The 25,736-nt window shown below is 40.1% G+C and overlaps 1 protein-coding gene across 1 annotated transcript; it reads right to left on the bottom strand.

The window, feature by feature from the left end:
- Positions 1–4,624: 4,624 nt before the first annotated feature.
- On the bottom strand, positions 4,625–5,938 carry LOC140889451 (uncharacterized). The gene has a single exon (XM_073297169.1). The coding sequence runs from the start codon at positions 5,936–5,938 to the stop codon at positions 4,625–4,627; it is 1,314 nt and encodes a 437-aa protein (XP_073153270.1).
- Between the last annotated feature and the right edge of the window lie 19,798 nt (positions 5,939–25,736).

Genomic DNA, 25,736 nt, shown 5'->3' with positions numbered 1-25,736 from the left:
GCAACTCTTCATCCTGTGGAATCACAAGCCTACCAGACAAACACAGAAAGCCATCTGACTGATAATGAAATTCAGACGAGCTACCCTCGTTAGCTAGACGAGCTAAACGCTGGGTCTTTGAATCAGACATCTGAGCATCTCGGATCCGTGAATACAAGGCTGGCTCAGATAATATCGCAAACATCTGGATACTCTGCATACCTTTCTTATGCTTGAAGGTAAAACCTGAAGTACAACAGTCACTGATCGCACTAGACATCGAACAAGTCTGAAGTGCGGATAGTCGCACCTTGCGACTCAAAGCATCAGCGGTGAGATTAGCAGCTCCCGGATGGTACTTAATCTCGCAATCATAGTCCTTAAGCAAATCCATCCAACGTCTCTGCCTCATGTTCAATTCTGCCTGAGTGAACAAATACTTGAAACTCTTATGGTCGGTGAAGATCTCAAATTTCTCGCCATAAAGATAATGACGCCAGATCTTCAAAGCGAACACAATGGCTGCCAATTCCAAATCATGGACTGGGTAGTTGTCCTCGTGAAGCTTCAGCTGTCTAGAAGTGTATGCGATCACATGCCCATTCTGAGTCAGGACACAACCTAACCTCTGAAGAGAAGCATCCGTGTAAACTACATACCCTCCAGATCCTGACGGTAATGCTAACACCGACGCAGAAGTCAACCGCCGTCAAAGCTCACGGAAATTCTCCTCACACTCGGAGGACCACTCAAAATCCACACCCTTGCGGGTAAGCTGCGTCAACGGTCGAGCTAACTGCGAGAAGTTCAGAATGAAGCGACGATAATACCCTGCTAGACCCAAAAAACTACGGATCTCAGCAACTGTCATCGGACGCGACCAATTAAGTACCGCTTTAATCTTGCTTGGATCAACAGAAATCCCCTCCCTGGATATGATATGGCCAAGAAAGACCACTCTATCCATCCAGAACTCACACTTTCTCAGCTTGGCGTACAATTGCTCATCTCGAAGAGTCTGCAGTACCAACCGCAAGTGAGAAACATGTTCTTCCGTATTACGCGAATACACCAAGATGTCGTCAATGAAGACCACGACAAACTTGTCCAAATACTCCCTGAAGACACGGTTCATCAGATCCATGAATATAGCCGGCGCATTAGTCAAACCAAATGGCATCACTAGGAACTCGTAATGCCCATAGCGAGTACGGAATGCAGTCTTGGCTACGTCCTGATCACGGACTCTCAACTGATGATACCCAGATCTCAAGTCAATCTTGGAGTAAATTGATGTGCCCTGCAGCTGGTCAAACAAGTCATCAACACGAGGCAACGGATATTTGTTCTTCACAGTGACTCGATTCAGCTGCCGATAGTCAATGCACAGCCGCATCGACCCATCCTTCTTCTTTACGAAGAGAACAGGAGCTCCCCAAGGAGACATACTAGGACGAATGTAGCCCTTGTCCAAAAGATCCTGTAGCTGATTCTTCAACTCACGCATCTCTGACGGAGCCAGACGATACGGTGCTCTAGAAATAGGCGAAGTACCCGGCATCAACTCTATGCCAAACTCGACTTCCCTAGCAGGAGGAAAACCCGGAATCTCATCAGGAAACACATCTGAAAATTCATCCACAACAGGAATTCTCTCTATCCCAATACTCTCAGCGGACAAATCAACTGCATAGATAAGGTAGCCTTCCCCGCCAGACTCTAGAGCTCGACAGGCTCTCAAAGCTGATACCAAAGGCATCGGGGGTCGCGCTCCCTCACCATAGAAAAACCAACTCTCACTCCCTTCCGGATGAAAGCGTACTAATCTCTGATAGCAGTCCACTGAAGCTCGATAGGTAGTCAGCACATCTATTCCCAGAATGCAATCAAATTCGTCCATCGCCAGGACCATGAGATTCACCAACAGAACGTTCCCTTCGAACTCTAAAGGGCAACCCATCACTAGACGCTTAGCCAAAGCAGATTGGCCCGTCGGAGTAGAAACAGACATCACTACGTCTAGTGCAATGCATGGTAATTTATGCCTCTTAACAAAACGTGCAGAAATGAAGAAATGAGATGCACCAGTGTCAATAAGTACAAGAGTAGGTATACCATAAAGCATAAATGTACCTGCGATGACTTTCTCATTCTCCTCCACAGCCTGATCATGTCTCAGGGCAAACACCCGGCCAGAAGCTCGTGGCCTCAAATGAGAACTCCCAGCAGACTGTCCCTGCGACCTCTGCTGTACGGTAGCCTGAGAACCCGATCCTGAACCAGAACCAGAACCACCTCCCCGAGACATTGGACAATCTCTCCGGATATGACCAGTCTCTCCACAACGAAAACAAGCTCCAGAAGATCTACGGCACTTGTCGGATGGATGGTTCTTCCCACAGTGATCACACTTGTCCTTCTTACCATAACGGACAATACCTCCAGAACCAGAGGAAGAAGAAGATCCAGACTTCTTGAAAGTTTGGGCACGGGGACCCAAAGAACTAGTAGGCCTCGACTGAGGGAAAGACCTGTTCCGCCGAATGCTGTCCTCTGCCTGATGACAACGGCTCACCAAACCCTCGTAGGACATGTCGTCGCCAACCGCCACACGGTCATGGATCTCAGGGTTAAGGCCCTGAAGAAACAGATTATACTTCATCTCTGAGCTATTAGCAATCTCGGTGCAATAGGATAGCAGATCAAAGAACCTCTGCTGGTACTCATCAATAGACATGGTTCCCTGTCGCAGACTCAGTAGCTCGCCTGCCTTCGACTGTCGGAGTGCAGGAGGAAAATACCGCTTTTGGAAAGCTGTGCGGAACTCGGCCCAGGTGGCCACTCCTCTTGCCGCAACAAAAGGTGTAGAAGTAAACCTCCACCACCTGCGCGCACGCCCATCCAGAAGATAGCCAAGGGTTTCCACCTCCTGCTCCTCGGTGCACTGAAAAGTCTGAAAAGTCGTCTCCATGCGGTCTAACCAGTTCTCCGCATCCTCCGGAGACTCACCTCCAACTAAGGGCTTAGGACCCATAGCTAAGAATCGACGCACAGTGAAACGCTCGTCGTCATGGTGACGATGACGCCGTTCTCGACGAGGCTCCCGGTCGGCATCACCCCAACGCCCACCAACACTTCCATGAGAACTCTGGTCGTCACGATTTGACATCTACAAAAATACCTCAAGATGAGACTAAATCCCAAGAAATCTTTTGCATGCTCTGATACCATAAATGTAGTGACCCTTACCCGGATCACCTACTAAACAGAACTTAGGCATGCAATTAACTTAATAAAACAGATATCAGAATAAAACTGCGGAAACCAATAACATTATACAATCCCAAGTAAAGGAATCTGTAATTATCCAAAAATATACAACCAAATCGAATAGCTGTATAAACCCAAACAACAGTAATAAAACCTAGACGATGCTCCAGCTGGCTAACCACTGACTAGCCCCTCCTGGATCCACCCTCCTCGTCCAATCGCAAACCTGCCCCATGGAATAGGGTGTCCAGAAAATACAGAGTACGAGACGTGAGCATAAAACGCTCAGTGCGAGAGTATGAGTATACATGCATGCAAAGTGAACTCCCTATAGACTCGAGGTCAAGGATCAGATAACAGAGACAGACCGGGCCCTGGTATGTAGCACGCTGTGCCGTCGCTTCAAGAGGTGGCTCCCATACCGAGATAACCGTGGAAACGCCGGACCCAAATCGATGGAAGTCCATCCAATCAGGATAGGGTACAACCATACTAACAGACATCTCGAAGGAGATACAGCAAGATGCAAATGAATGCAGCATAATATCATGGCATATAAATCATGCAGTCACATAATACATGCATACTCAGTCAGGATATCTCGAACAGTACTTTCGTACCTCAATACAGTGCAAGCTCTACCAACTCTAGGTCCACGCCTATAGTCTGCTCTACACTGCCAAATGATACCACTATCATCAAAGTGCTCTAAAAGCCTTAACTAAGCTATTGCATACTCCTAAATATTTATAGGGAGCAAAAGCTATACCTTCGTCCGTCGTTAGCCCTTTGATGTCGATGCCTCCAGAACTTGGGCACAACTCCGCTACGACTACCGAACGCCTCTCCGACCTCCGGACCAAGCCTAAGAAGACTAGAACAGCTCCAAAAGGACTAGAAAGGAAAGGAGAACTTGGAATTGGCAAATGAAAGTGAAGTCTCGGCCTTCTATTTATAGACAACAATCGGAACGTCCGAACCTCGATCGGAACGTCCGATCCTGTCATCGGAGCTTCCGAAGATCCTGATCTGCCACGTGTCAAAATATCACTTGATGACTCCGGATAGGGGTGATCGGAGCTTCCGGTCCTGATCGGAGCTTCCGATCCAACCACACGTCATGCCTGACGTAATATCGATCGGTGCCTCCGATCGCTCATCGGAGCTTCCGATCGTGCCTTCGGAGCTTCCGATCCGTCCAATGCCCAATTCAATTAATTAGCATTAATCCTTTAATTACTCAATTAGGGCACGGGCTACTACAAATTCAAAAGCCCAAATTCTCTTCCGAAGTCCAATAACACTCCGAAATTGATTAATTACCAACCCTTAATCATGTTTAACATATTATTTTCTTAAAATGAGTTCTGGGTTACTACATTCGATATGCCCATAGAACACTTGGCAACTCATCTACCCATTTCCCTTTGGCATTGCCTAGGCGTGTTTTGAGATGCTGTAGAATGGTCCGGTTGGTGACCTCGGTTTGCCCATTGGCTTGAGGATTCTCGACAGAAGTGAAGAACTGTTTGATGGAAAGTACTTTGCACCAATATTTTATTTTCGCTCCAAAGAACTGAGTTCCATTGTCTGAAACCAAGGTTTGAGGAATGCCAAATCTGCATACTATATTCTTCCATAAAAAATTGATTACTTCTCTTTCAGATATTTTGGCCAATGGTTCAGCTTCGACCCATTTGGTGAAATAATCCACAGCAACTGTCAAAAATTTTCTTTGTCCTGTAGCAAGAGGAAAAGGACCTACCAAATCCATTCCCCATTGAGAAAAATCTAAAGGACTTTCCAGGGGATGTAAGATTGTAGCCGGCTGGTGATGGAAATTAGCATGCTCTTGACATGCGTGATAGTGTTTCGCTAACTCAATAGTGTCTTGCTTCATCATTGGCCAAAAGTACCCTTGGCATAATGCTTTCCCCGCGAGAGCTCTGCCGTCTAAGTGATTTCCACATATTCCTTCATGAATTTCACGGAGCACATAGTTTCCTTTGGCTGGCTTTAGAAACTTTAGGTAAGGTGAAGAGAAACCTCTTTTATACAGTTTTCCGTCAATGATCGTGAACCGAGAAGCTCTCACTCTAAGTTTTTGAGCTTCGACTTGGTTAGCAGGTTGGTTACCCCACATCAAATAGTCGATTATTTCATCTTTCCAACTAGGTTCTTCGCTGTCAGCACAAAATATTGTAACATCACTTCCATCAGTTTCTTCCTTGCCATATGTTAGGAATGTAATTTTCCTATTATCAATGTTGGCCAAAGAGCTTGATAACTTGGCCAGGCGGTCCGCTGACTCATTTTCCATTCTAGGTATCTCCTTTACATCGTAGCTGTCCAAACGTGAGAGAAGCTCATTCACTTGAATGAGGTACCCCAGCATTTTATCTTCCTTCGCTTCAAAATTTTCCATTAACTTGACTGACGATAAGTTGGGAGTCGCTGTGTACGTCAGTCTTTTTGCTCCTACCGACAGGGCCAATTTAATTCTCATGATGAAAGATTCATATTCTGCCTCATTATTCGTTGCAGGGAATAGAAATTTGATGGCATATTGAAATTTATCTCCCTTTGGGCTCTCCACAACTATACCTGCACCGCTTCCTGTAGAGGTTGATGACCCATCGACATAAACCATCCAAGTCGGGGTGGAGCATTCTTCTTGATTTACTGTCATCTCTACTAGAAAATCAGCCAGAATTTGTGCTTTAATCACTGGACGTGGGCGATATTCAATTCCATATTGGCTCAATTCCACATCTCACTTAACCATTCTTCCTGATGCTTCAGGACTCGAGATAATTTGTTTGAGAGGATGATTGGTGAGTACAATTATTGGATGAGACTGAAAGTAAGGACGTAGTTTTCTCGCTGCACTTACCAAAGCCAGTGTCAGTTTCTCGATCTTTGTATATCTTAATTTTGCTCCGTGTAAAGTTTGGCTGATATAATACACTGGTTTGTGCTCACGTCCTACTTCAGAGACCAATACTGCACTTACCGCCTCCGCAGATATTGCTAGATAAATCAGCAGGGTGTCACCTTCATTTGGTTTTACTAACAACGGCGGAGAGGTCAGATGTCTTTTCAACTCATCAAATGATTGTTGGCACTCTTCTGTCCATCGAAAATCTTTTCCACTCCTCAACAGTTTGAAGAATGGTAACCCCTTGTCTGCAGATCTTGAAATAAATTGGTTGAGGGGGGCCAAAACGTCCTGTTAATTCCTGAATGCCTTTCACACTTTTTGGGGGATTCATGTTCAAAATTGCTTTAATTTTTTCAGGGTTGGCCTCTATTCCTCGTTCTGACACCTTGTAACCAAGGAATTTTCCTCCTCGTACGCCAAAAGTGCATTTATCCGGATTAAGCTTCATCTTGTATTTTCTGAGTATACTGAAGCATTCGCCAAGATCTTTCAAGTGATTAGATACTTGGGTACTTTTGACGAGCATGTCGTCTATATAAACTTCCATGTTATGTCCGATCAAGTGTTCGAACATGGTATTTACCAGACGTTGATAGGTCCAGCATTCTTCAGCTCAAACGACATTACATCATAGCAATAAATACCCCTATCAGTGATGAAACTTGCTTTTTCCTGGTCTTTTGGTGCTAGACCGATCTGATTGTATCCTTGATATGCGTCAAGAAAAGTGAGCAGCTCGCATCCTGCTGTGGAATCGACTAACAAGTTAATTCGTGGGAGTGGAAACGGATCTTTGGGGCATGCTTTGTTGAGATCAGTGAAATCTATGCACAAACGTCATTTTCCTTTGGATTTTGGTACTAAGACAGCATTTGCAAGCCAATCTGGGTATGAAACTAGCCTGATGTATTTTGCCGCTAAGAGTTTTTTCATTTCAGCGGCTATATGTCGATTTTTTTCTGGGCCAAATGCTCTTTTCTTTTGCTTCATCGGTCTTATTTTCGGATCAACATGAAGGTGATGGAGCGCATATTCATGAGGTATTCCGGGTAGAGGCTCATCACCCCAAGCAAACACATCCAAATTGCGACTGAGGAAATTTTTCAACTTCTCTTCCAATTCAGGAGGTAATTCGGTCCAGATTTTCAGTGTTTTCTTGGGATCACTTGGAACGATTTCTACATGCTTTATAGTTTTGGTTGCTGTTATTCTTTCTTTGCTCTCGGTTTCCTCATCCACCAAATGTGTTCCATTTTCACGTAAAAATTTTCCAGGTTTCGGTGCTCTTTCCTCACTAGAAACTTGTCTTTTATGATTTCATGATGAACCCCGTAGTGTCACCGCATGACACTCTCTGGCTAGACAATGGTCACCAATGGCTTCTCCTACTCCTCATGGAGTCGGAAACTTTAGCTTCATATGATAGGTCGATCCGATGGCTTGGAAGATATTGAGACTTGGTCATCCCAAGATCACATTGTATGTAGATGAAGACTTTACTATGAGAAATTTCACCATCTTAGTAGACCGTTTGGGGTAAGAATCCAAGGAAAGAGGAAGCGTTACTTCTCCTAACGCTTCAACTACTTCTCCAGAAAACCCGACTAGTGGATTGTTTACTGGTGTTAACTGTGCATTGCTAATACCCAGCTTGACGAATGCATCATGAAAAATTATGTCGGCCGAACTTCCTAAATCAACTAGAATTTTCTTTGGAATTTTGGCTTACCAAAATCTTGAAGAACCATGAATATTCAAGAAAGAAACAAGAAGGAGAATATGAAATAATAGAGAGAAAAGGAAGGACCGTGTAGAGAAGGGGGAAGGAAGTGAGAGTCAAGGGAACAAGAGGACATGGCAAATAATGGGGTGGGGACCTGGGTAGATAGATAGGATAATGATCATTCAATACGTAGCGTGTGTTCATCTCTAAAAATGCAGTCAGTCACCCGTCCCTACTCGTTTGATAAAGTTATTATCCCCCGACTCATACATAATAAGAATATCAATATTATACTTATAATGTTCGTAAAAATGTACTCTATCACCTCGTTAATTGGTTAGCCTCGCCCCGTGAATCCAGAATCAAACTCAACCTGAAACCCGTAAAACAGCTTGCAACCATCGAATTAGGAAATTTAAATGCATCAAACAATAATATATTACAAAACTTAAAAATTTAACTTGGAAATATAAATTCACATGCAAAAAGGATCGCACGACAATTTCTTAAATACAACTTTTAAATCATTATCGCGAAAAAATTAAAATAATTTAAATACAAAAAATATTTAAATTATAAACAGTCAAATGGAATAACTTAAAATTCAATTAAAACTCCTATAATAAATCAAGAATAGATTTATGGATTTTTCAAAAATTACACAAATACCCAACTAAAAGAAACAACTCAATATATAGATTTGTAACATCCCAAAATTATCTTAATTGAGATTATAAGAGATTTATATTCAAATTCAGAGATTATGAAATTCGAGGATTGAATTGGAATTTTGAACTATTTTATCAGTGAATAATTTGCAATTTTTGAAGAATTCAGGGACCAAAGTGCGAAAATTGGATTTATTATACACTTGGCCTTTCTTTCTTCTGGCTAGGCGTGTTCCATCTCCTTATTCTCTCCCAAGAACCGATTCCTCCATGGTTCCTCTCCAACGTGACTTTCAAGCTTTTAAATTCTTCGGTTTGCACGATCCGTCCGTTAGATTTTGAATCTGAAGGTATTTTTGCTATCACGGCTGCGAGAGCTTCGTTCTATCATAAGTTTTACTTTGATCGGTTATTCTTCATTTTTCAAATGATGGTATATTTTGATTTCAATTGGATATGTTGTTATTGAGCTAGCATAGATTGTATTTTCCAAGTTGGATCGGAAAAAGAGCGACATTCGGATTTGTTTTTATTTTTGAAGCAATAATTCGAAAATGGGGGTTTGGATTTTTGTTGATATTGAGTTGGTTTTGATGATTTATTGATGATATGAGTTGAATTGAAAGGTTATGCTGAGTTTGTTGATATTCGGTTGGCCGTATATTAGCCGTTATGCCGACGGTTTAAAAATTATGGAGATTTTGGGAAAAATGGTTTGAGTTGTTATTGAATTGAATGTATTGATTGATCTTGAGTTTTTTTACATCTCCGTATAGATTTGGTTGAAGGTTTTTGAGCTTGGGGTTAGCAGAATTCGAATCGTCGAAGAATTGATCTAGATTGATAACGAGTTTACCTTATTTGTTGAATTAGGATTGAATGGATTTTTTTTATTGAAACTATTGTTGTTGTAGCTTGTCCAGATCGAGAGCACCTCGAATCGAAGAAAATGTATAAGTTGACATCGATCAAAAAGGGTTAGAATACTCGAGATAGATACGACACTCAAGTTTCCTAAATCACGTACTTGCATGATTACTTTTCCTTGATTGAGAACTTGAATACATTGATTGATTACATGCTCTTATTTGACATAATATAAATTGTATTATTTGGTTCATACTTTAATGCATTTTGATTCATTTATGCATTCATCTTGAGCCAAATTTCTTGATTTGAAAGGGCAGAGCTGCCTAGAATCGAATTAGATGTTTTGGAGAATATAGTCGAGTGCATGGGTTGTTGAGGTCTCCCAGAGTCTGAATACTCCTTATAGTTGCTTCAATGTCTAGAGGATCGTGATATACCTCATCCACCTCGATCGGTAGAGGATCGTGATATACCTCATCCACCTCGATCGGGTGAGTCGGTGAGTTGTGGTGATATCTTGTCCTCGGGATCCCAACCAAAGAACCGAGACTTCCTTTGATTATTCGATTAGATAATCCCGAATTTTTAATACATTAATTGCATTCTATTTCATCTTGAATTATGTTGAATTTATATCATGTTTTGATATATTACATGGTATTACATGTTATGTTGCTTTTACTGGGAATATTATTCTCCCTAGAGTTATCCGGATGTTGTCTTGTTTTTGTATGTGCACTTGGAAACAGGTGGGGCAAGATCGAGTCAGAGGCAGCGTGACTATTTCGGGATGTTATTGACTGATAGAAGTGAGAATCGGTATAGAAGTCGATTTGTTATTTGAACTTCTTGGATTGTATTATGAATTTTAGCAAACTTGTATTGATGCATGTTCTATTTTGAGTATTTGAACTATCCTAGATCCTTCATGTATTTGAGATTACTAGATTGAAGTATTAAATGCATGTTATAGTTGTTATTTGAGTTGAATACGGGAATTTTCATAGCTGCTATCTTATTTCTTTTTTTGAGTTTTAGCAGGGCAAGGAACCCGTGCCTACATCCGTGCATGGGTCCGTGTAAATATTTGGTCGAGACAGTAGCATCCCAAAATCTCATTTCTAGAGTCCGGACCCGGGCACAGAGGTGTTCATTGGGTCCGTGTACTTCTCTATATTGAATTTTTGCTACAATCTAATGCACGGACCCGGGCACGGAGGTGTGCACGGGGTCCGGGCATGTTTTTTTTAAAAAAACTCTTGGCTTTAAACCTTGAATTTTTGTGAATGCTTGATTGTTTAATTCTTGATTAGATGATTAGAACCGAGGTCCTCACAAGATGGAAGAGTTAAACTTTCATTTGAAAGAAAAAATAGTAGTTACAAATTCGAAAATTCCTCTACCTCAGATACTATAGATTTAGGAAGAATGTCACAAATCCCTTCAATATTTAGTGTAGTCGCTCACGTCCAGTGTTTTTTGTATGTCTAGACACTCCATGCGACGGGATAGATGCTGGTGCAGGTAGTACACCCAACGACTTGGAATAGTCGGTGACAAGAGAGGACAACATGATTAGCTATAGGTTTTATTGTTGTTAAGATCTATTCGATTGTGTTGTATATCAAATTTATTTAACCGGTTGTCTTCTTCTGGACAACATTTATTTAAGCTTTACATAGTGTACTTTAGATAAATGTTAATTGCATGTTTAATTATGCTCTAATTCTCTGATTTGTAGTGGATTCGGGTTGGGTCGCTACAGGTAGTATCAACACCTGGGTAGACGCAATTCTCTTTTTTAGAGTCTTGAAGCTTTTCTCACACTCATCATTCCAGTTAAACTTAGAGTTCTTTTGTGTGAGCTTGGTGAGAGGTATAGCTATTGAAGAGAATCCCTCAACAAAATTTCGGAAAAACTTGCTAAACCCGAAAAAACTTCTAATTTCGGTCACTGTCTTAGGCCTGGGCCAGTCAGAGATTGCTTCCACTTTCTGGGGATCCACAGACACTCCGGCTTCTGAGATGATATGACCCAAGAATGTGACACTTTTGAGCCAGAATTCACATTTCTTGTATGCATACAACTCTCTTTCCCTAAGTGTCTGAAGGGTAAGACAGAGATGTTCCTTGTGGTCTTCCTTAATTACTTGGTGAATGCACGAGGATATTTTCAATAAACAGCACCACAAATTTATCGAGAAAGTTTTTGAACACTTTATTCATGAGATCCATAAATGCCGCTAGAGCATTTTTCAATCCAAAGGGCATTATTGTGAATTCATAGTGTTCGTACCTTGTTCTGAAGACTGTCTTTGGGATGTCTTCAGCTTTGACCTTCAGCTGATGGTACCCTGATCGAAGTTCAAGCTTAGAGAAAAGTGTATCTCCTTTGAGTTGATCGAAAAGATCATCGATTCTCGGAAAGGGGTATTTGTTCTTGATTGTGATCTTGTTTCACTCTCTATAGTCAATACACAATCTCATATTTCCGTCTTTTTTCTTCACAAACAAGACTGGGGCTCCCCATGGAGATGCACTTGGTCGGATTTGTTTCTTGTCCAATAACTCTTGGATTTGATCTTTTAACTCCTTAAGTTCAGCGGGGGCCATTCGATATGGTTCTTTAGAGATTGGTGCAGCACTAGGTACCAAATTAATCTCAAACTCCACTTCACGATCTGGGACGGTTTCAGGAAGTTCCTCTGGAAAGACATCTGGAAATTCCTACTGTTAGAATCTAATAGGGGGGGGGGGATTTAGGTTCTATTGATAACTTTAGCAATTTAAAGTGATTATGCAAGTACTCAAGCAAAATACTTAAAGCAATCAAATATAAATGCGATAAATAAATGCATGAAGTAAATAAAGCAGTAAAAGAGATAGGATATATTTATGGAAGTTCGACGATAAATTATCTACGTCTCTCCTTCTTGGTTAAGGTCGATTAACCAAGGATCCACTAGTACTTCAAATGTCTTGGCCTTGATGGCTCCAAGGATAGCCGTACAACAACAACACGATCACCGTGCCGATATAACTCGATACACTTGGCCTTAAGGGCTCCAATGATAGCCTCAATAATAGCACAACAAACTCGGCTTCACACTCGAGTAAATACAACAAATATTTTCAAGCACTTATTAAAACTCGATATAAATATAGATTGTGGGACACAAAATAGGCTTGAATGCTTGAAGAATTGCTTTGAATATTGCTTAGAGAGGATGAGAGACTCGAATGGAATGGGATATCTCAAATGTCCTTGGAATGCCTCTATTTATAGTTGCAATCGGAGCTTCTGGTTTGCCATCGGAGCTTTCGTCCTTCAGCAAATTCAAATTCAAAAATCTTGGTGCCAGGTTTGATCGGAACTTCCGGTAGTGCATCGGAGCTTCCGTTTGGCTGCTTCATTAAATTTTTTCGGCCAACAGATCTTGAACACATCCCTTAATTTTTGGAGGAGATCGGAACTTCCGTTCTCGCATCGGAGTTTCCGTTCTGCATGCTTCCGATCTGCTTTCATTGTGCTGCAGAAAGCCAACTCCAATTTCATCTTTTATCTTTAAAATAAATCCAAAGACTTGCATAATATATCTTCAAATTAATTTTAATTCCTGCAAGTTTCTCACTTGAAATCGTTATAAATATTTAACCTAGTTTTGTGGTCATCAAAACAAAATATAAATGAGACATGTTAATGCATTAAAAACATTAATCTCAAAACATAAGATTTGTATGCGTTTAAGGCGTAACACCTGCACTACCGAAATATCCTCCAATCGAAGTTCAGTTCCTTCTTTTTCTTCGCTAAGCATAGCTTGGTAAATTTTCTCACCACCCCTTATGGATTTCCATGCTTGGGAATCAGATAAGAGGTACTTGTATCCCTTGTTCTTGCCATTGTAAACGACTTCATCTTGGTTCGGCATCCAAAGCTTCACATTTTTCCCTCTAAAGTCAACCAATGCATGGTTCTTAGCTAACAAATCCATACCCAAAATTGCATCGAACTCAATCATATTAAGTTTAATTAACTTAGCTTCGAAAGTATGCCTATTGATACATAAATTTCAATTTTGGTGAACCTATGAGTCTCAATAATTTTGCTAGTAAGAGTTGCTACTCAATAAGGTTCGACAAGATTTTCGGGTTCAAGACCTAATTTCTTAGAAAACCTCTTAGATATAAATGAATTTGTGGCACCGCAATCAAAAATACATAATTAGGTAATTTTTTTATCAGAATGGTATCTGCCACGACATCGTTTGCATCATCCGCCTCCTCTTGAGTAATGGCAAACACCCGAGCATTGGGTTTATTCTCTTTTGGCTTGCCTGGGGTAGCGCCAACGTTTGATTCGGTTCCCACCTTCTTAGGCTCAGAGCAATCAGTAATGTGGTGTCCCATCTTTCCACAGTTAAATTACACCCCGATGTCCTATGACATTCACCGGAATGGCAAAAGTTTCAAGTGCATGGGGCATAACTTAATTACTGCATCAGTCGGAGTGGAACCTTTGGATGGGCCACTGAAATTGATTTGGCCTCTTGAATTTCTGCCCACTTTGGTTGGATGGGCCAGAGAGGGGTCACTTATTCTTGTGCTTGTCTTCACGCTCCTTGATATCAGTCTCGGCTCTAATGGCTGCTCCCATTAGATCAACAAAACTCGTGGCTTGATAAACTTCCAAGGCTGAGTGGATTCGACCATTCAGCCCTTTCTTGTAACGGTGCATCTTTAAGGTGTCATCAGTTATGATGGTTGGGACATAGGTTCCAAGGGAGTTAAACTTGGATGTGTACTCCATCACAGATATCTCTGTGGTTTGCACGTGGTTCTCAAACTCCTTCAACTTCTGCAGTTTGACCTCTGCGGGAAAATACTGTTTCAATAAAGAGTCTCGGAATTGTTGCCACGTAACTTGTCCAGCTGCTATCATTGCTGGTGAAACTGCCTCCCACCATTTTCTTGCTTTTTCCTCCAAGAATGGTGCCACAACATCGACTTTAAATTCTTTCGGAATCTCAGGTAACTGGTGCAAAGTTTCGATGTTTTTAAGCCAGTTTTGACCCACTTCCGGATCATAGTTTCCATCTATGGTTGACACTCTGTTCTTCCTAAGGGAATCATAGCGATAATTAGTCCCATGCTGAGCAGAAGGTGGCGGCAGAGGTGGCTAATTCACGCCCATACCTTGGAGGGTAGTTGCCACTATCGTGGCTATGGCCATCAGATCTGTTGGGTTAAGGTTGATTCTCGATGGTGGAGGTGGAGGTGGATTCTCATTGTTTTCTTTGTTGTTGTTGTTTTTGTCGTGGTTGAAATTGTAACGGGGGTTGCAACCTCGTCTTGCTCTTCTTTCAATTTCCTACAGACATGAGAGTTTCTAAGAATAGGTTGATAGTTGCGTAAAGATGGCAGTGATGAGATAATTGGTAAATAGTGGAAGTCAAATTTGACGAGTAAAAGAAACATTATTTTATTGATAATAACATCCCGAATATAAAAAGTTCAAACAAACAGGTAAATCGAAATATAAAGAAAACAGACACTGAGCAAAAAGACAACAAGTTCCAAAATGACATAATGAAGGTAAATAGCAGATGGAAAACAAACAATGTCTCAAAACACTCAGCTAATCTAGCCTAGTCTACGAATTCTCCTTGATCTTCTCCTCCTTCCCCATGATTCGCTTCAAGTTCTATTTCCTCGGGATCCTCCTCCGGATCTTCCTCAGTTTCTTCCTCGGGTTTTTCCTCTTGTTGCAACCCTTGGATCGCTTGAAGCAAGGAGATATTTTCCTCGTATGGAGAATGATTGATGCTTTAAAGTTGTTGTATACGAGAATTATCCTGCTGACGGTACTGTGTTTATTCATCCACAAATTGTTGTTTTTGCTCCTTCAATTTTTCATCTTGCTTTGTGAGGTTGAAGCTAACCTTAGAAAGCTGTGAGATGGTAAGTTGAGCATCTCTAACCTTCTTCTTATTCTCCTCATCTTTTATGTTTTCCTGAGTGAGATAAGTAGTATAGTGTTTGATGTCTTCACGCAAATCCAGCTCCTTGATTCGGCTGGTGCTGATATCTTCCAGCAGCACCGAATAGCGCTCATCAAGTTTCTCTTTCTTTTGAGCTTATAGTTTAATTTTATTTTCTAGGTACTTCCTTCCCACTTGCATGGAAATTTTCATCAACCTTTCCTCTTCCAGTTTCATCCTTAGATGTCTGATCACCGCTTTCTGGCGTTCCAAGGCTAGTCGCGACATGCGAAGAGGAATATCAGCACGTGTTCAAGGAGTCATTTCCTAGAATAAATCGAAGAAAGAAATTTTAGAATATCATTAACAACTGCAACTCAGATCAATGTAACAGTTATATTATCAATTCAGTGCAGTAATGTATCGAACGAGGTTTTCGAGAAAATTTTCCAAAATGGAAATTTTCAAGATTTCTTCATGGGCAGAAAGTACAAGTCGAGGGTGTCTTGGGACATTTCGTAGAATCGGATTTCGAATTTCCTAGGTGATGTTATAAGCGTCCGAAAACTTTCCTAAAACGGTAAAAACACCTATTTAGGAGGTCTAAACGTGTACTTAAATGTGTAAGAACTTCGCATGATTATTGTTCGTGAGATCGTTTTGGAGAGGACTGCATTGGGCTTTTGGCTCACTATGAAAAGACGTCAAAATTTTTCTAAGGAATTCCAACCGGATTATGAACCTGGTGGCTCTGATACCACTATAATGTCACGTCCCGTGTTCGATACATGTCACCGACGTTGTTTCAAATTTAGAAAAAAAATATAAAAAAACAAGCCTTGTAATACAGTCTATGCCAAACCAGTTTATTTCATAATTAAATCCCAAAATATAATTTCTTACAATTCAACAATCCTTAACAGAACATAAAATTTTAAATAGTGGCGAAACTTGCGGAAGCTTTCATTGCATCAATTAAATCAGAATACTAAATATGATAATTCTAGAATAACAAACAAACTAAAACCAGCCTTCTCTTTACCATCCCCAGAATGTTGGATAACCGTCGATCAGATCAATCAGGATTGATACCCGGTGCAGCGGAAGTTTAAAAATTTTATATGGAACGATTCCATAATGGGTATCAAAACTTTACGATTAAATTGTGTGTGTAAAAATTAAATAACAATTATAAATTTTTACCTCCAATCTCGAATCGAGATTATGGACACCAACAGATTACTCTGCTCTTGTTGTATCTCCCAGGATCTGATGGACGAACTGTTCTTCAATCAGGTCCACGAACAGAGATTTAATCCCTCTGATAGATTGCACTAGAAAATCTATCAAAAGTTTCTACGAAGAGAATTAACAAATTTTATCCGTTAAACCAGACTGCAAATTCAAAATTCACAGGCTGGATTTTCCCGACAGAGAGAGGGAGGGGGCGGCCACTTCGAGAAAACAAGGCTAGGGTTTTCGAAAATATTTTGTGACCTCTGTTGTGTAATTTCTGTACTGCAATAACTTATTTATAATGTGGACTGCTAACAGCTTAGGGCCCATTAGTCATAAGTTCAAGTCTGACAACCAAAGCCCGCATGTTCAGAAATTAATATAAAATTCATCGTGACTCAAATTGATAAACCAATTTCATCAATGTTCACAGAAACCATTTCTGCATCTTTTAAAGTCAAGATAAATTTTCTGAATCTGAATTCAGTGATTTCCAAAAATGCCCATCCCTATGTCATTTTAGGAAATCTTACTCCTCTACTCTTAAATAAGAAGTCTCACTTCTTTGTTCATTAAATTTAAATCTTTAAATTTAACTATCTCAACGGGGATTAAAAATCCATTACTCTGTGTGACCCTCAATGGTTCAGGGATACAGCTAGCCGTGGGCTCACAACTCCTTGTGACTCGGAACAACAATTTCCGACTTGCCCATCGAATCATGGTAAGAGCGCCTAGCAACATCGCCCCATGATTCCCTAGGTATCACTGATAGTGCCTACAAGAACCAATAGATTTTGGTTAGCGTACAGTACGGTCCCTTCATCCGATCGAATCAACAACCATTGGTAAATCGAGAGTCGTTCGAGATTCGATAACTATGCAATACATCTTGAAGATCAAATAGTGACATCGCATGTGCTACTAAGAAACCATTTCTTAAAACACATCATGTACTCTAGCCAGAGATTCGTCACACTAATATCTCCTCAGATCGCATAGGATATCCACACTCGCAAGTATGTGGTGAATCCTTGACAACAAAGCATCGACTCCTATATGTGTTGTAACTGTACCCAATCCCGACACCTGATGACCCCAATAGAGTCGGTAAACGAGTCAAAGCACAGTACTAGCATATAGAGTCTCAATGATGTTTCAAGTAGTAAGGACTAATGGTGTACAACCAAAACCGCGGACTTTATCCACTCGATAAGTGATAACCACTTGGAAAGTCCGGATAGGGTAATTCGATCATTCATCGTATGAATATCCATTTGCATGCTTCGAACATCTCTATGTTCCTTACCAATGAAACGTGGTACTCTGCATCGCAAATGCTAGTTTCAAACTCGAGCGATCCTTATCCTTATTAACGGACGGCTCAATCGACTAGGAACTGTTTAGAATATACAGTGACTATAAGATGTGTTTCATGATAGACATCCCCATGTACTACCACATCTTACATACACTATAGTATATTCAAGGTCTTTATTAAAGCAACAATAGTATATCACAATATAACAATATGAAGAAAGATAAAGTCATTGCCATTAATAAAAGTGTAAATTATATTAAACAAAAGATTGTTTATACAAAGAGTCATCAAAGCCCTTAGCCACAAGTTGGCTCACCGGGCACCCACTCTTTCAATCTTCCACTTGCCCTAAAGCCAACTAGTCATACTACGTAGACCCATTGCTTCGCGATGTTTGTCAAATAATGGTCCTGGCAAGGGCTTAGTAAGTGGATCAGCGATATTGTCTGCAGAGGCCACTCTTTCGACAGTGATGTCTCCTCTTTCCACAATCTCCCGGATGATGTGGTATTTCCTCAGTACGTGTTTGGATCTTTGATGAGACCTTGGTTCCTTTGCCTGAGCAACGGCACCCATGTTGTCACAGTACACCGGGACTGGACCAACAACTTCAGGAATGACGCCCAACTCTTGGACGAAATTCCTCATCCAAACGGCCTCTTTAGCAGCAGCTGATGCTGCAATGTATTCTGCCTCAGTGGAGGAATCCGCTGTGGTGTCCTGCTTGGAACTCTTCCAAGAGACAGCACCGCCATTGAGCATGAACACAAATCCAGAGGTTGACTTCGAGTCATCCACGTCACTTTGGAAGCTAGAGTCGGTATAGCCTTCCAATTTTAGTTCTCTTCCTCCATATACCATGAACATATTCTTAGTCCTTCGTAAGTACTTAAGAATGTCCTTCACGGCTTTCCAATGCATTTGACCGGGATTAGCTTGATATCTGCTCGTGACACTCAGAGCAAATGCTACATCCGGTCTGGTAGATATCATCCCATACATGATACTACCTATGGCTGACGCATATGGTACATGTGTCATTTTCTCTATCTCTTCATCAGTCTTGGGACACATAGACTTGGATAGAGAAACTCCATGACACATAGGTAGATGTCCTCTCTTGGACCCATCCATTGAAAACCGTTTCAATATGGTGTCGATGTAGGTTGCTTGAGTGAGTCCTATCATTCTCTTAGATCTATCTCTATAGATCTGTATCCCTAGAATATAGGATGCCTCACCCAAATCCTTCATCGAGAATCTACCTGATAACCATATCTTTGTTGACTGCAACATCCCTACGTCATTCCCAATGAGTAGGATGTCATCAACATAAAGTACTAAGAATGTCACAGCATCCTTAACTACTTTCTTGTACACGCACGGTTCCTCCGGGTTCTTGATGAAATTAAAATCCTTTATTATTTCATCAAATTTCTGGTTCCAACTTCTTGATGCTTGTTTAAGACCATAGATCGATCTCTGAAGCTTGCATACCTTATGCTCGCTTCCCATGGATGTGTATCCCTCAGGCTGCGTCATATAGATCTCTTCCTTAATGTTTCCATTAAGAAATGCAGTCTTCACATCCATTTGCCATATCTTATAGTCATACCAAGCAGCTATGGCAATAAGGATTCTTATGGACTTGAACATTGCAACTGGTGAAAAGGTTTCATCATAGTCAACTCCTTGTCTTTGAGTATAACCTTTCGCCACCAATCGTGCCTTGTAGGTCAATACCTTACCATCAGGCCCAAGCTTTCTCTTGTAGATCCATTTACACCCTATTGGAACAATTCCATCGGGAGGATCTACTAAAGACCAAACTTGGTTTGTATGCATCGAATCTATTTCCGACTGCATAGCTTCAAGCCATAAATTTGAATCTGCATCAGAAATTGCTTCCTTGAAGTTTCTTGGATCACATCCAATGTCGGGTTCATCTTGATCCCCTTCAAGAAGAAGACCATATCGAATAGGAGGTCTAGAAGTCCTCTCGGATCTTCTAGGTATAGGCGTGTCCATCAATGGTTCCTGAGGTGTAGGATCGTTATTTTATATTTCGGGTTCTTCTCGAATTTCTTCGAGTTCCATCATCTCGCCTTTCTTATCCAATAAGAACTCCTTCTCCAAGAAGGTGGCATTCCTTGAAACAAACACCTTTGTTTCAGCAGGATGATAGAAATAATATCCGATTGAATTCTTCGGATACCCTACAAAATAACATAAGGTGGATCGACTATCCAACTTATCTCCCACTGTCTGCTTCACGTAAGCAGGACATCCCCAAATCCTCAAGTACGAATACTTAGGAGCTTTGCCATTCCATAACTCGTATGGTGTTTTGTCCACTGCTTTGGTGTGGACGTTGTTCAACAACAACACCGCCGTTTCAAGCGCGTAGCCCCAAAACGAAGGTGGAAGCTCAGTGAAGCTCATCATGGATCGAACCATGTCCAACAAAGTTCGATTACGACGCTCCGATACACCATTTAGCTGAGGTGTCATAGGAGGAGTCCACTGAGAGAGAATCCCATTCTCTTTCAGATAGTCCAAAAACTCGGTACTTAAGTATTTTCCACCTCGATCCGATCGAAGTGCTTTAATACTTTTACCTAGCTTGTTTTCTACTTCAGCCTTGAATTCTTTGAACTTTTCAAATGCTTCAGACTTATATTTCATTAAATATAAATACCTATACCTAGAATAATCATCAGTAAAGGTAATGAAGTAGGTGTGGCCAAATTGAGTACCAATTCTAAATGGACCACAAACATCTGTATGGATCAAATCCAACAGATTTTGACTACGCTCAGGTTTCCCCTTAAAAGGAGATTTAGTCATTTTTCCTTTAAGGCAGGACTCACAAGTAGGTAGAGAGTTAATATCAGACATATCAAACATGCCCTCTCCCACTAGCTTGTTCATCCTCCTTGAGAAAATATGACCTAGCCTAGCATGCCAAAGGTTTGCCGGGTTTTGACTATCGATTTTCCTTTTGTTTGTTGTTACCGGTTTATCAACATAATTTATTGGAACGTCTTTTAATTTTAAGTTATATAGATCGTTTTCAAGTTGTCTATTTCCAATCAAACATTCATTTTTGTAAATATTGCAAATCTCATTCACAAAATTGCAAGAAAAAACCATCTCTATCAAGCATAGAAATAGAAATAATGTTTTAATGAAATCTTTGGCACAAAAATAAAAATATCTTTCTCATAATACAACTTAAAATTGGTTTGCAAAATTAAACAAATATTTCCCATAGCTATGGATTTAACTCTGGAACCATTTCCGAGCCTTGACTGGGTCTCATCCATCCTTAGCCTATTACTTCTTGTCATCATTTGCAACTCATTGCAAATATGAGATCTACATCTGGTATCCAATACCCAAGAAGTAGTATTAAGAAAAACATTTATTTCAATGTAAAACATACCCTTTGCAGTTCGCAACTGCTCGAGGTATTCCTTGCAGTTACGTTTCCAATGACCGGGTTTCTTGCAGTGATGGCAAACTTGTTTAGACTTGTCCAATTTTGCATGTAACATTTGGCCTTGAGATCATGGTCCAACCATTTCTCTAGTTCGGCTAACCTTTCGGCAGTTACATCAGCCGGGGCTGTTTTCGGAGAAGCCTTTTCTAACACTTAGAAAATTTTTTCCGAACTTAGGACAATCTTAACTTATGGAATCATTCTGTACTGTTTGCGCCAGTAAGTTTGTTTTGTTGGAGAATTGAAACATGTGAATTACAAAGATTCATCATAATGATATACTGAGATGAAACAGACAATTATCAGTGATTGTTTAATTAATTTACTAAGACATAAAATAGGAGAAATTCATTTTATGAATCTCACTCCCACTATTTTAACGATTTCACTACCCTCTAGTGAAAACGGGAAACTATTTTTCCTTAGTGAGAACATGGAGTCCAATTGACAAACTATGGTCCCGAATAATATCAGCCAACCATAATTTTCAAAAGGTAGAGCCCAATTGCTTCCAAAGCAACCTTCACGTTTTTATCTCATGTCCAATAAAGGCCCAATAATATGACGCCGTTTATTGTGACATGTCAAGATGACCCATCAATATTAAGTTGTGATGGACGGTCGCCATGTAGATCCCCCAATAATATGAGCCAATCCCATGGGAGTTCCACCCAACTTACAACATGTGTCGATCCAATGTACAGCTTTCCGACGAACGGGCCCCCCCAATAATATGAGCCGGACCGTATCCGCGGGTAGCATCTCATACATAGATCGTTGATGGAAGGTAGGAACATTTAAACAATATTTAAATTTCCTTTATTTATCTTGATATCAATTTTAAATCATATTTAAAATGAGGGATTTTAATTTTGAAAATTTGTCTCATCATTTTAAAATTTGTATGCTTGCGGGATTCATACAATTTTGTCTAAAACATGCATACAACTATAATATCATATATTATATAGGATGATCGATTCCATTTCTAATCGACCCGTGGTTGCCAATCACGAGTCTTAGTCCAATCCTAGGTAATATGCAGGTATGCAATGCAATCCTATTACATTGAGCTTCCAATTTACATTTTTTCAGTCTTTATTGTCTGCTGGGCCCACCTCCGTCTTCAAATCTTCATCTCCCACTAAGTCTAATGTATTTACAATAAATAACCATGACAAGTAGGGGATACATTTCATGGGGTGGGAACGGGCCATAAACCAGGCCCACTTTTATTACATATGACAATTCATATTGGGCCATAAACCAGGCCCATTAATAAATCCAACAACAATAAAAACAAATGTAAATTCCTAACATACACCTACAAAATTGGTCATGGCAATCGATCATCCTTATCCAATAATATTTAATTCAAAATTAATTTATTGGATAACATGCAATGACAATTTTAAATTAAAAGGATAAAATCATATTCCATTTATAAAATCTTATTTTACATACAAAATCATATTTTATCTTTTTATCAAATAAAATCATATTTTACATATAAAATCCAATTTTATACATAAAATCATATTTTACTCAATATTTCCATAAGATCATATCTTATCATCAATTGTACCAAAAATAATTAATTTCATAAAATCTGATTTAACGGATAAAATCTATAAATTTTCCAAAAATTCAAATTTATCCAAAAATCAATTTTAAAATTTTCGGACTCGAACAATTCGATCCGACGCCTCGTGGACCAATCAAAAACAATTTTCGATCGGACCAAAAATAGAATTTTAACATATTAAAATTTTAATTTTAAAATTAAAAATTAATTTTTCGCGGGCCGCCCGGGACGCTCCCGGGCTGCCCGCGCCCCAAAGGGGCTCGGGCCGGGCAGCCCGTGGCTGCCCCTAGGGCAGCGACTCTCGCTGCCCGTGTTTTTGCCCGAAAAATTTTTAATTTAAAAAAATTTATTTTGTTTCAAAAAACCGAGGCTAAAAAAATTTTTGTACAATCGATTAATTTAATCGCTTGATCTGAGCAACCTGGCTCTGATACCACTGTTGGATAACCGTCGATCAGATCAATCAGGATTGATACCCGGTGCAGCGGAAGTTTAAAAATTTTATATGGAACGATTCCATAATGGGTATCAAAACTTTACGATTAAATTGTGTGTGTAAAAATTAAATAACAATTATAAATTTTTACCTCCAATCTCGAATCGAGATTATGAAAACCAACAGATTACTCTGCTCTTGTTGTATCTCCCAGGAACTGATGGACGAACTGTTCTTCAATCAGGTCCACGAACAGAGATTTAATCCCTCTGATAGATTGCACTAGAAAATCTATCAAAAGTTTCTACGAAGAGAATTAACGAATTTGATCCGTTAAACCAGACTGCAAATTCAAAATTCACAGGCTGGATTTTCCCGACAGAGAGAGGGAGGGGGCGGCCACTTCGAGAAAACAAGGCTAGGGTTTTTGAAAATATTTTGTGACCTCTGTTGTGTAATTTCTGTACTGCAATAACTTATTTATAATGTGGGCTGCTAACAGCTTAGGGCCCATTAGTCATAAGTTCAAGCCTGACAAGCAAAGCCCGCATGTTCAGAAATTAATATAAAATTCATCGTGACTCAGATTGATAAACCAATTTCATCAATGTTCACAGAAACCATTTCTGCATCTTTTAAAGTCAAGATAAATTTTCTGAATCTGAATTCAGTGATTTCCAAAAATGCTCATCCCTATGTCATTTTAGGAAATCTTACTCCTCTACTCTTAAATAAGTCCCACTTCTTTGTTCATTAAATTTAACTCTTTAAATTTAACTATCTCAACGAGGATTAAAAATCCATTACTCTGTGTGACCCTCAATGGTTCAGGGATACAGCTAGCCGTGGGCTCACAACTCCTTGTGACTCAGAACAACAATTTCCAAATTGCCCATCGAATCATGGTAAGAGCGCCTAGCAACATCGCCCCATGATTCCCTAGGTATCACTGATAGTGCCTACAAGAACCAATAGATTTTGGTTAGCGTACAGTACGGTCCCTTCATCCATATATCCCGATCGAATCAACAACCATTGGTAAATCGAGAGTCGTTCGAGATTCGATAACTATGCAATACATCTTGAAGATCAAATAGTGACATCGCATGTGCTACTAAGAAACCATTTCTTAAAACACATCATGTACTCTGGCCAGAGATTCGTCACACTAATATCTCCTCAGATCGCATAGGATATCCACACTCGCAAGTATGTGGTGAATCCTTGACAACAAAGCATCGACTCCTATATGTGTTGTAACTGTACCCAATCCCGACACCTGATGACCCCAATAGAGTCGGTAAACGAGTCAAAGCACAGTACTAGCATATAGAGTCTCAATGATGTTTCAAGTAGTAAGGACTAATGGTGTACAACCAAAAAACCGCGGACTTTATCCACTCGATAAGTGATAACCACTTGGAAAGTCCGGATAGGGTAATTCGATCATTCATCGTATGAATATCCATTTGCATGCTTCGAACATCTCTATGTTCCTTACCAATGAAACGTGGTACTCTGCATCGCAAATGCTAGTCTCAAACTCGAGCGATCCTTATCCTTATTAACGGACGGCTCAATCGACTAGGAACTGTTTAGAATATACAGTGACTATAAGATGTGTTTCATGATAGACATCCCCATGTACTACCACATCTTACATACACTATAGTATATTCAAGGTCTTTATCAAAGCAACAATAGTATATCACAATATAACAATATGAAGAAAGATAAAGTCATTGCCATTAATAAAAGTGTAAATTATATTAAACAAAAGATTGTTTATACAAAGAGTCATCAAAGCTCTTAGCCACAAGTTGGCTCACCGGGCACCCACTCTTTCACAGAACACGTCCTGCTCCTTATCATCTAAATCTTCTTCAACATCTGGGAGGAAAAGTAAGGCGGAGAGCGATCTGGTTTTCGCTCAGCAAGTGGGGACCAATCGATCATATACATATACATATATTCTTTAAGAAAAACTCCATGCTTGGATTTAATCACAACATAAAGTGAAACTTTAATCATCGCAAATCTCATCATGGCATAACAGAACATATCATAATTCATAACAAAGCTTTAACATATCACGACTTGACATAACGTAGTGTAATTTGACAAAACATTGCAATTCATCTCTTTACTTGTGGCTAAACTGATCAGTCTCCTATATGTTATCCCTCTAAGGGGTGAGGTCATAGAACGATTATTATTACCCACT

Source organism: Henckelia pumila, chromosome 3, assembly GCF_033568475.1.
Source record: "Henckelia pumila isolate YLH828 chromosome 3, ASM3356847v2, whole genome shotgun sequence".
Classification (NCBI taxonomy): Eukaryota; Viridiplantae; Streptophyta; class Magnoliopsida; order Lamiales; family Gesneriaceae; genus Henckelia; species Henckelia pumila.
The sequence above is the reverse complement of the archived record's forward strand: the minus strand, read 5'-3'. Positions and strand labels throughout refer to the sequence as shown.

What these genes read in the sequence shown, in the direction of transcription:
- LOC140889451 (XM_073297169.1), bottom strand. Translation starts at nt 5,938, where the DNA reads ATGACAGTAAATCAAGAAGAATGCTCCACCCCGACTTGGATGGTTTAT.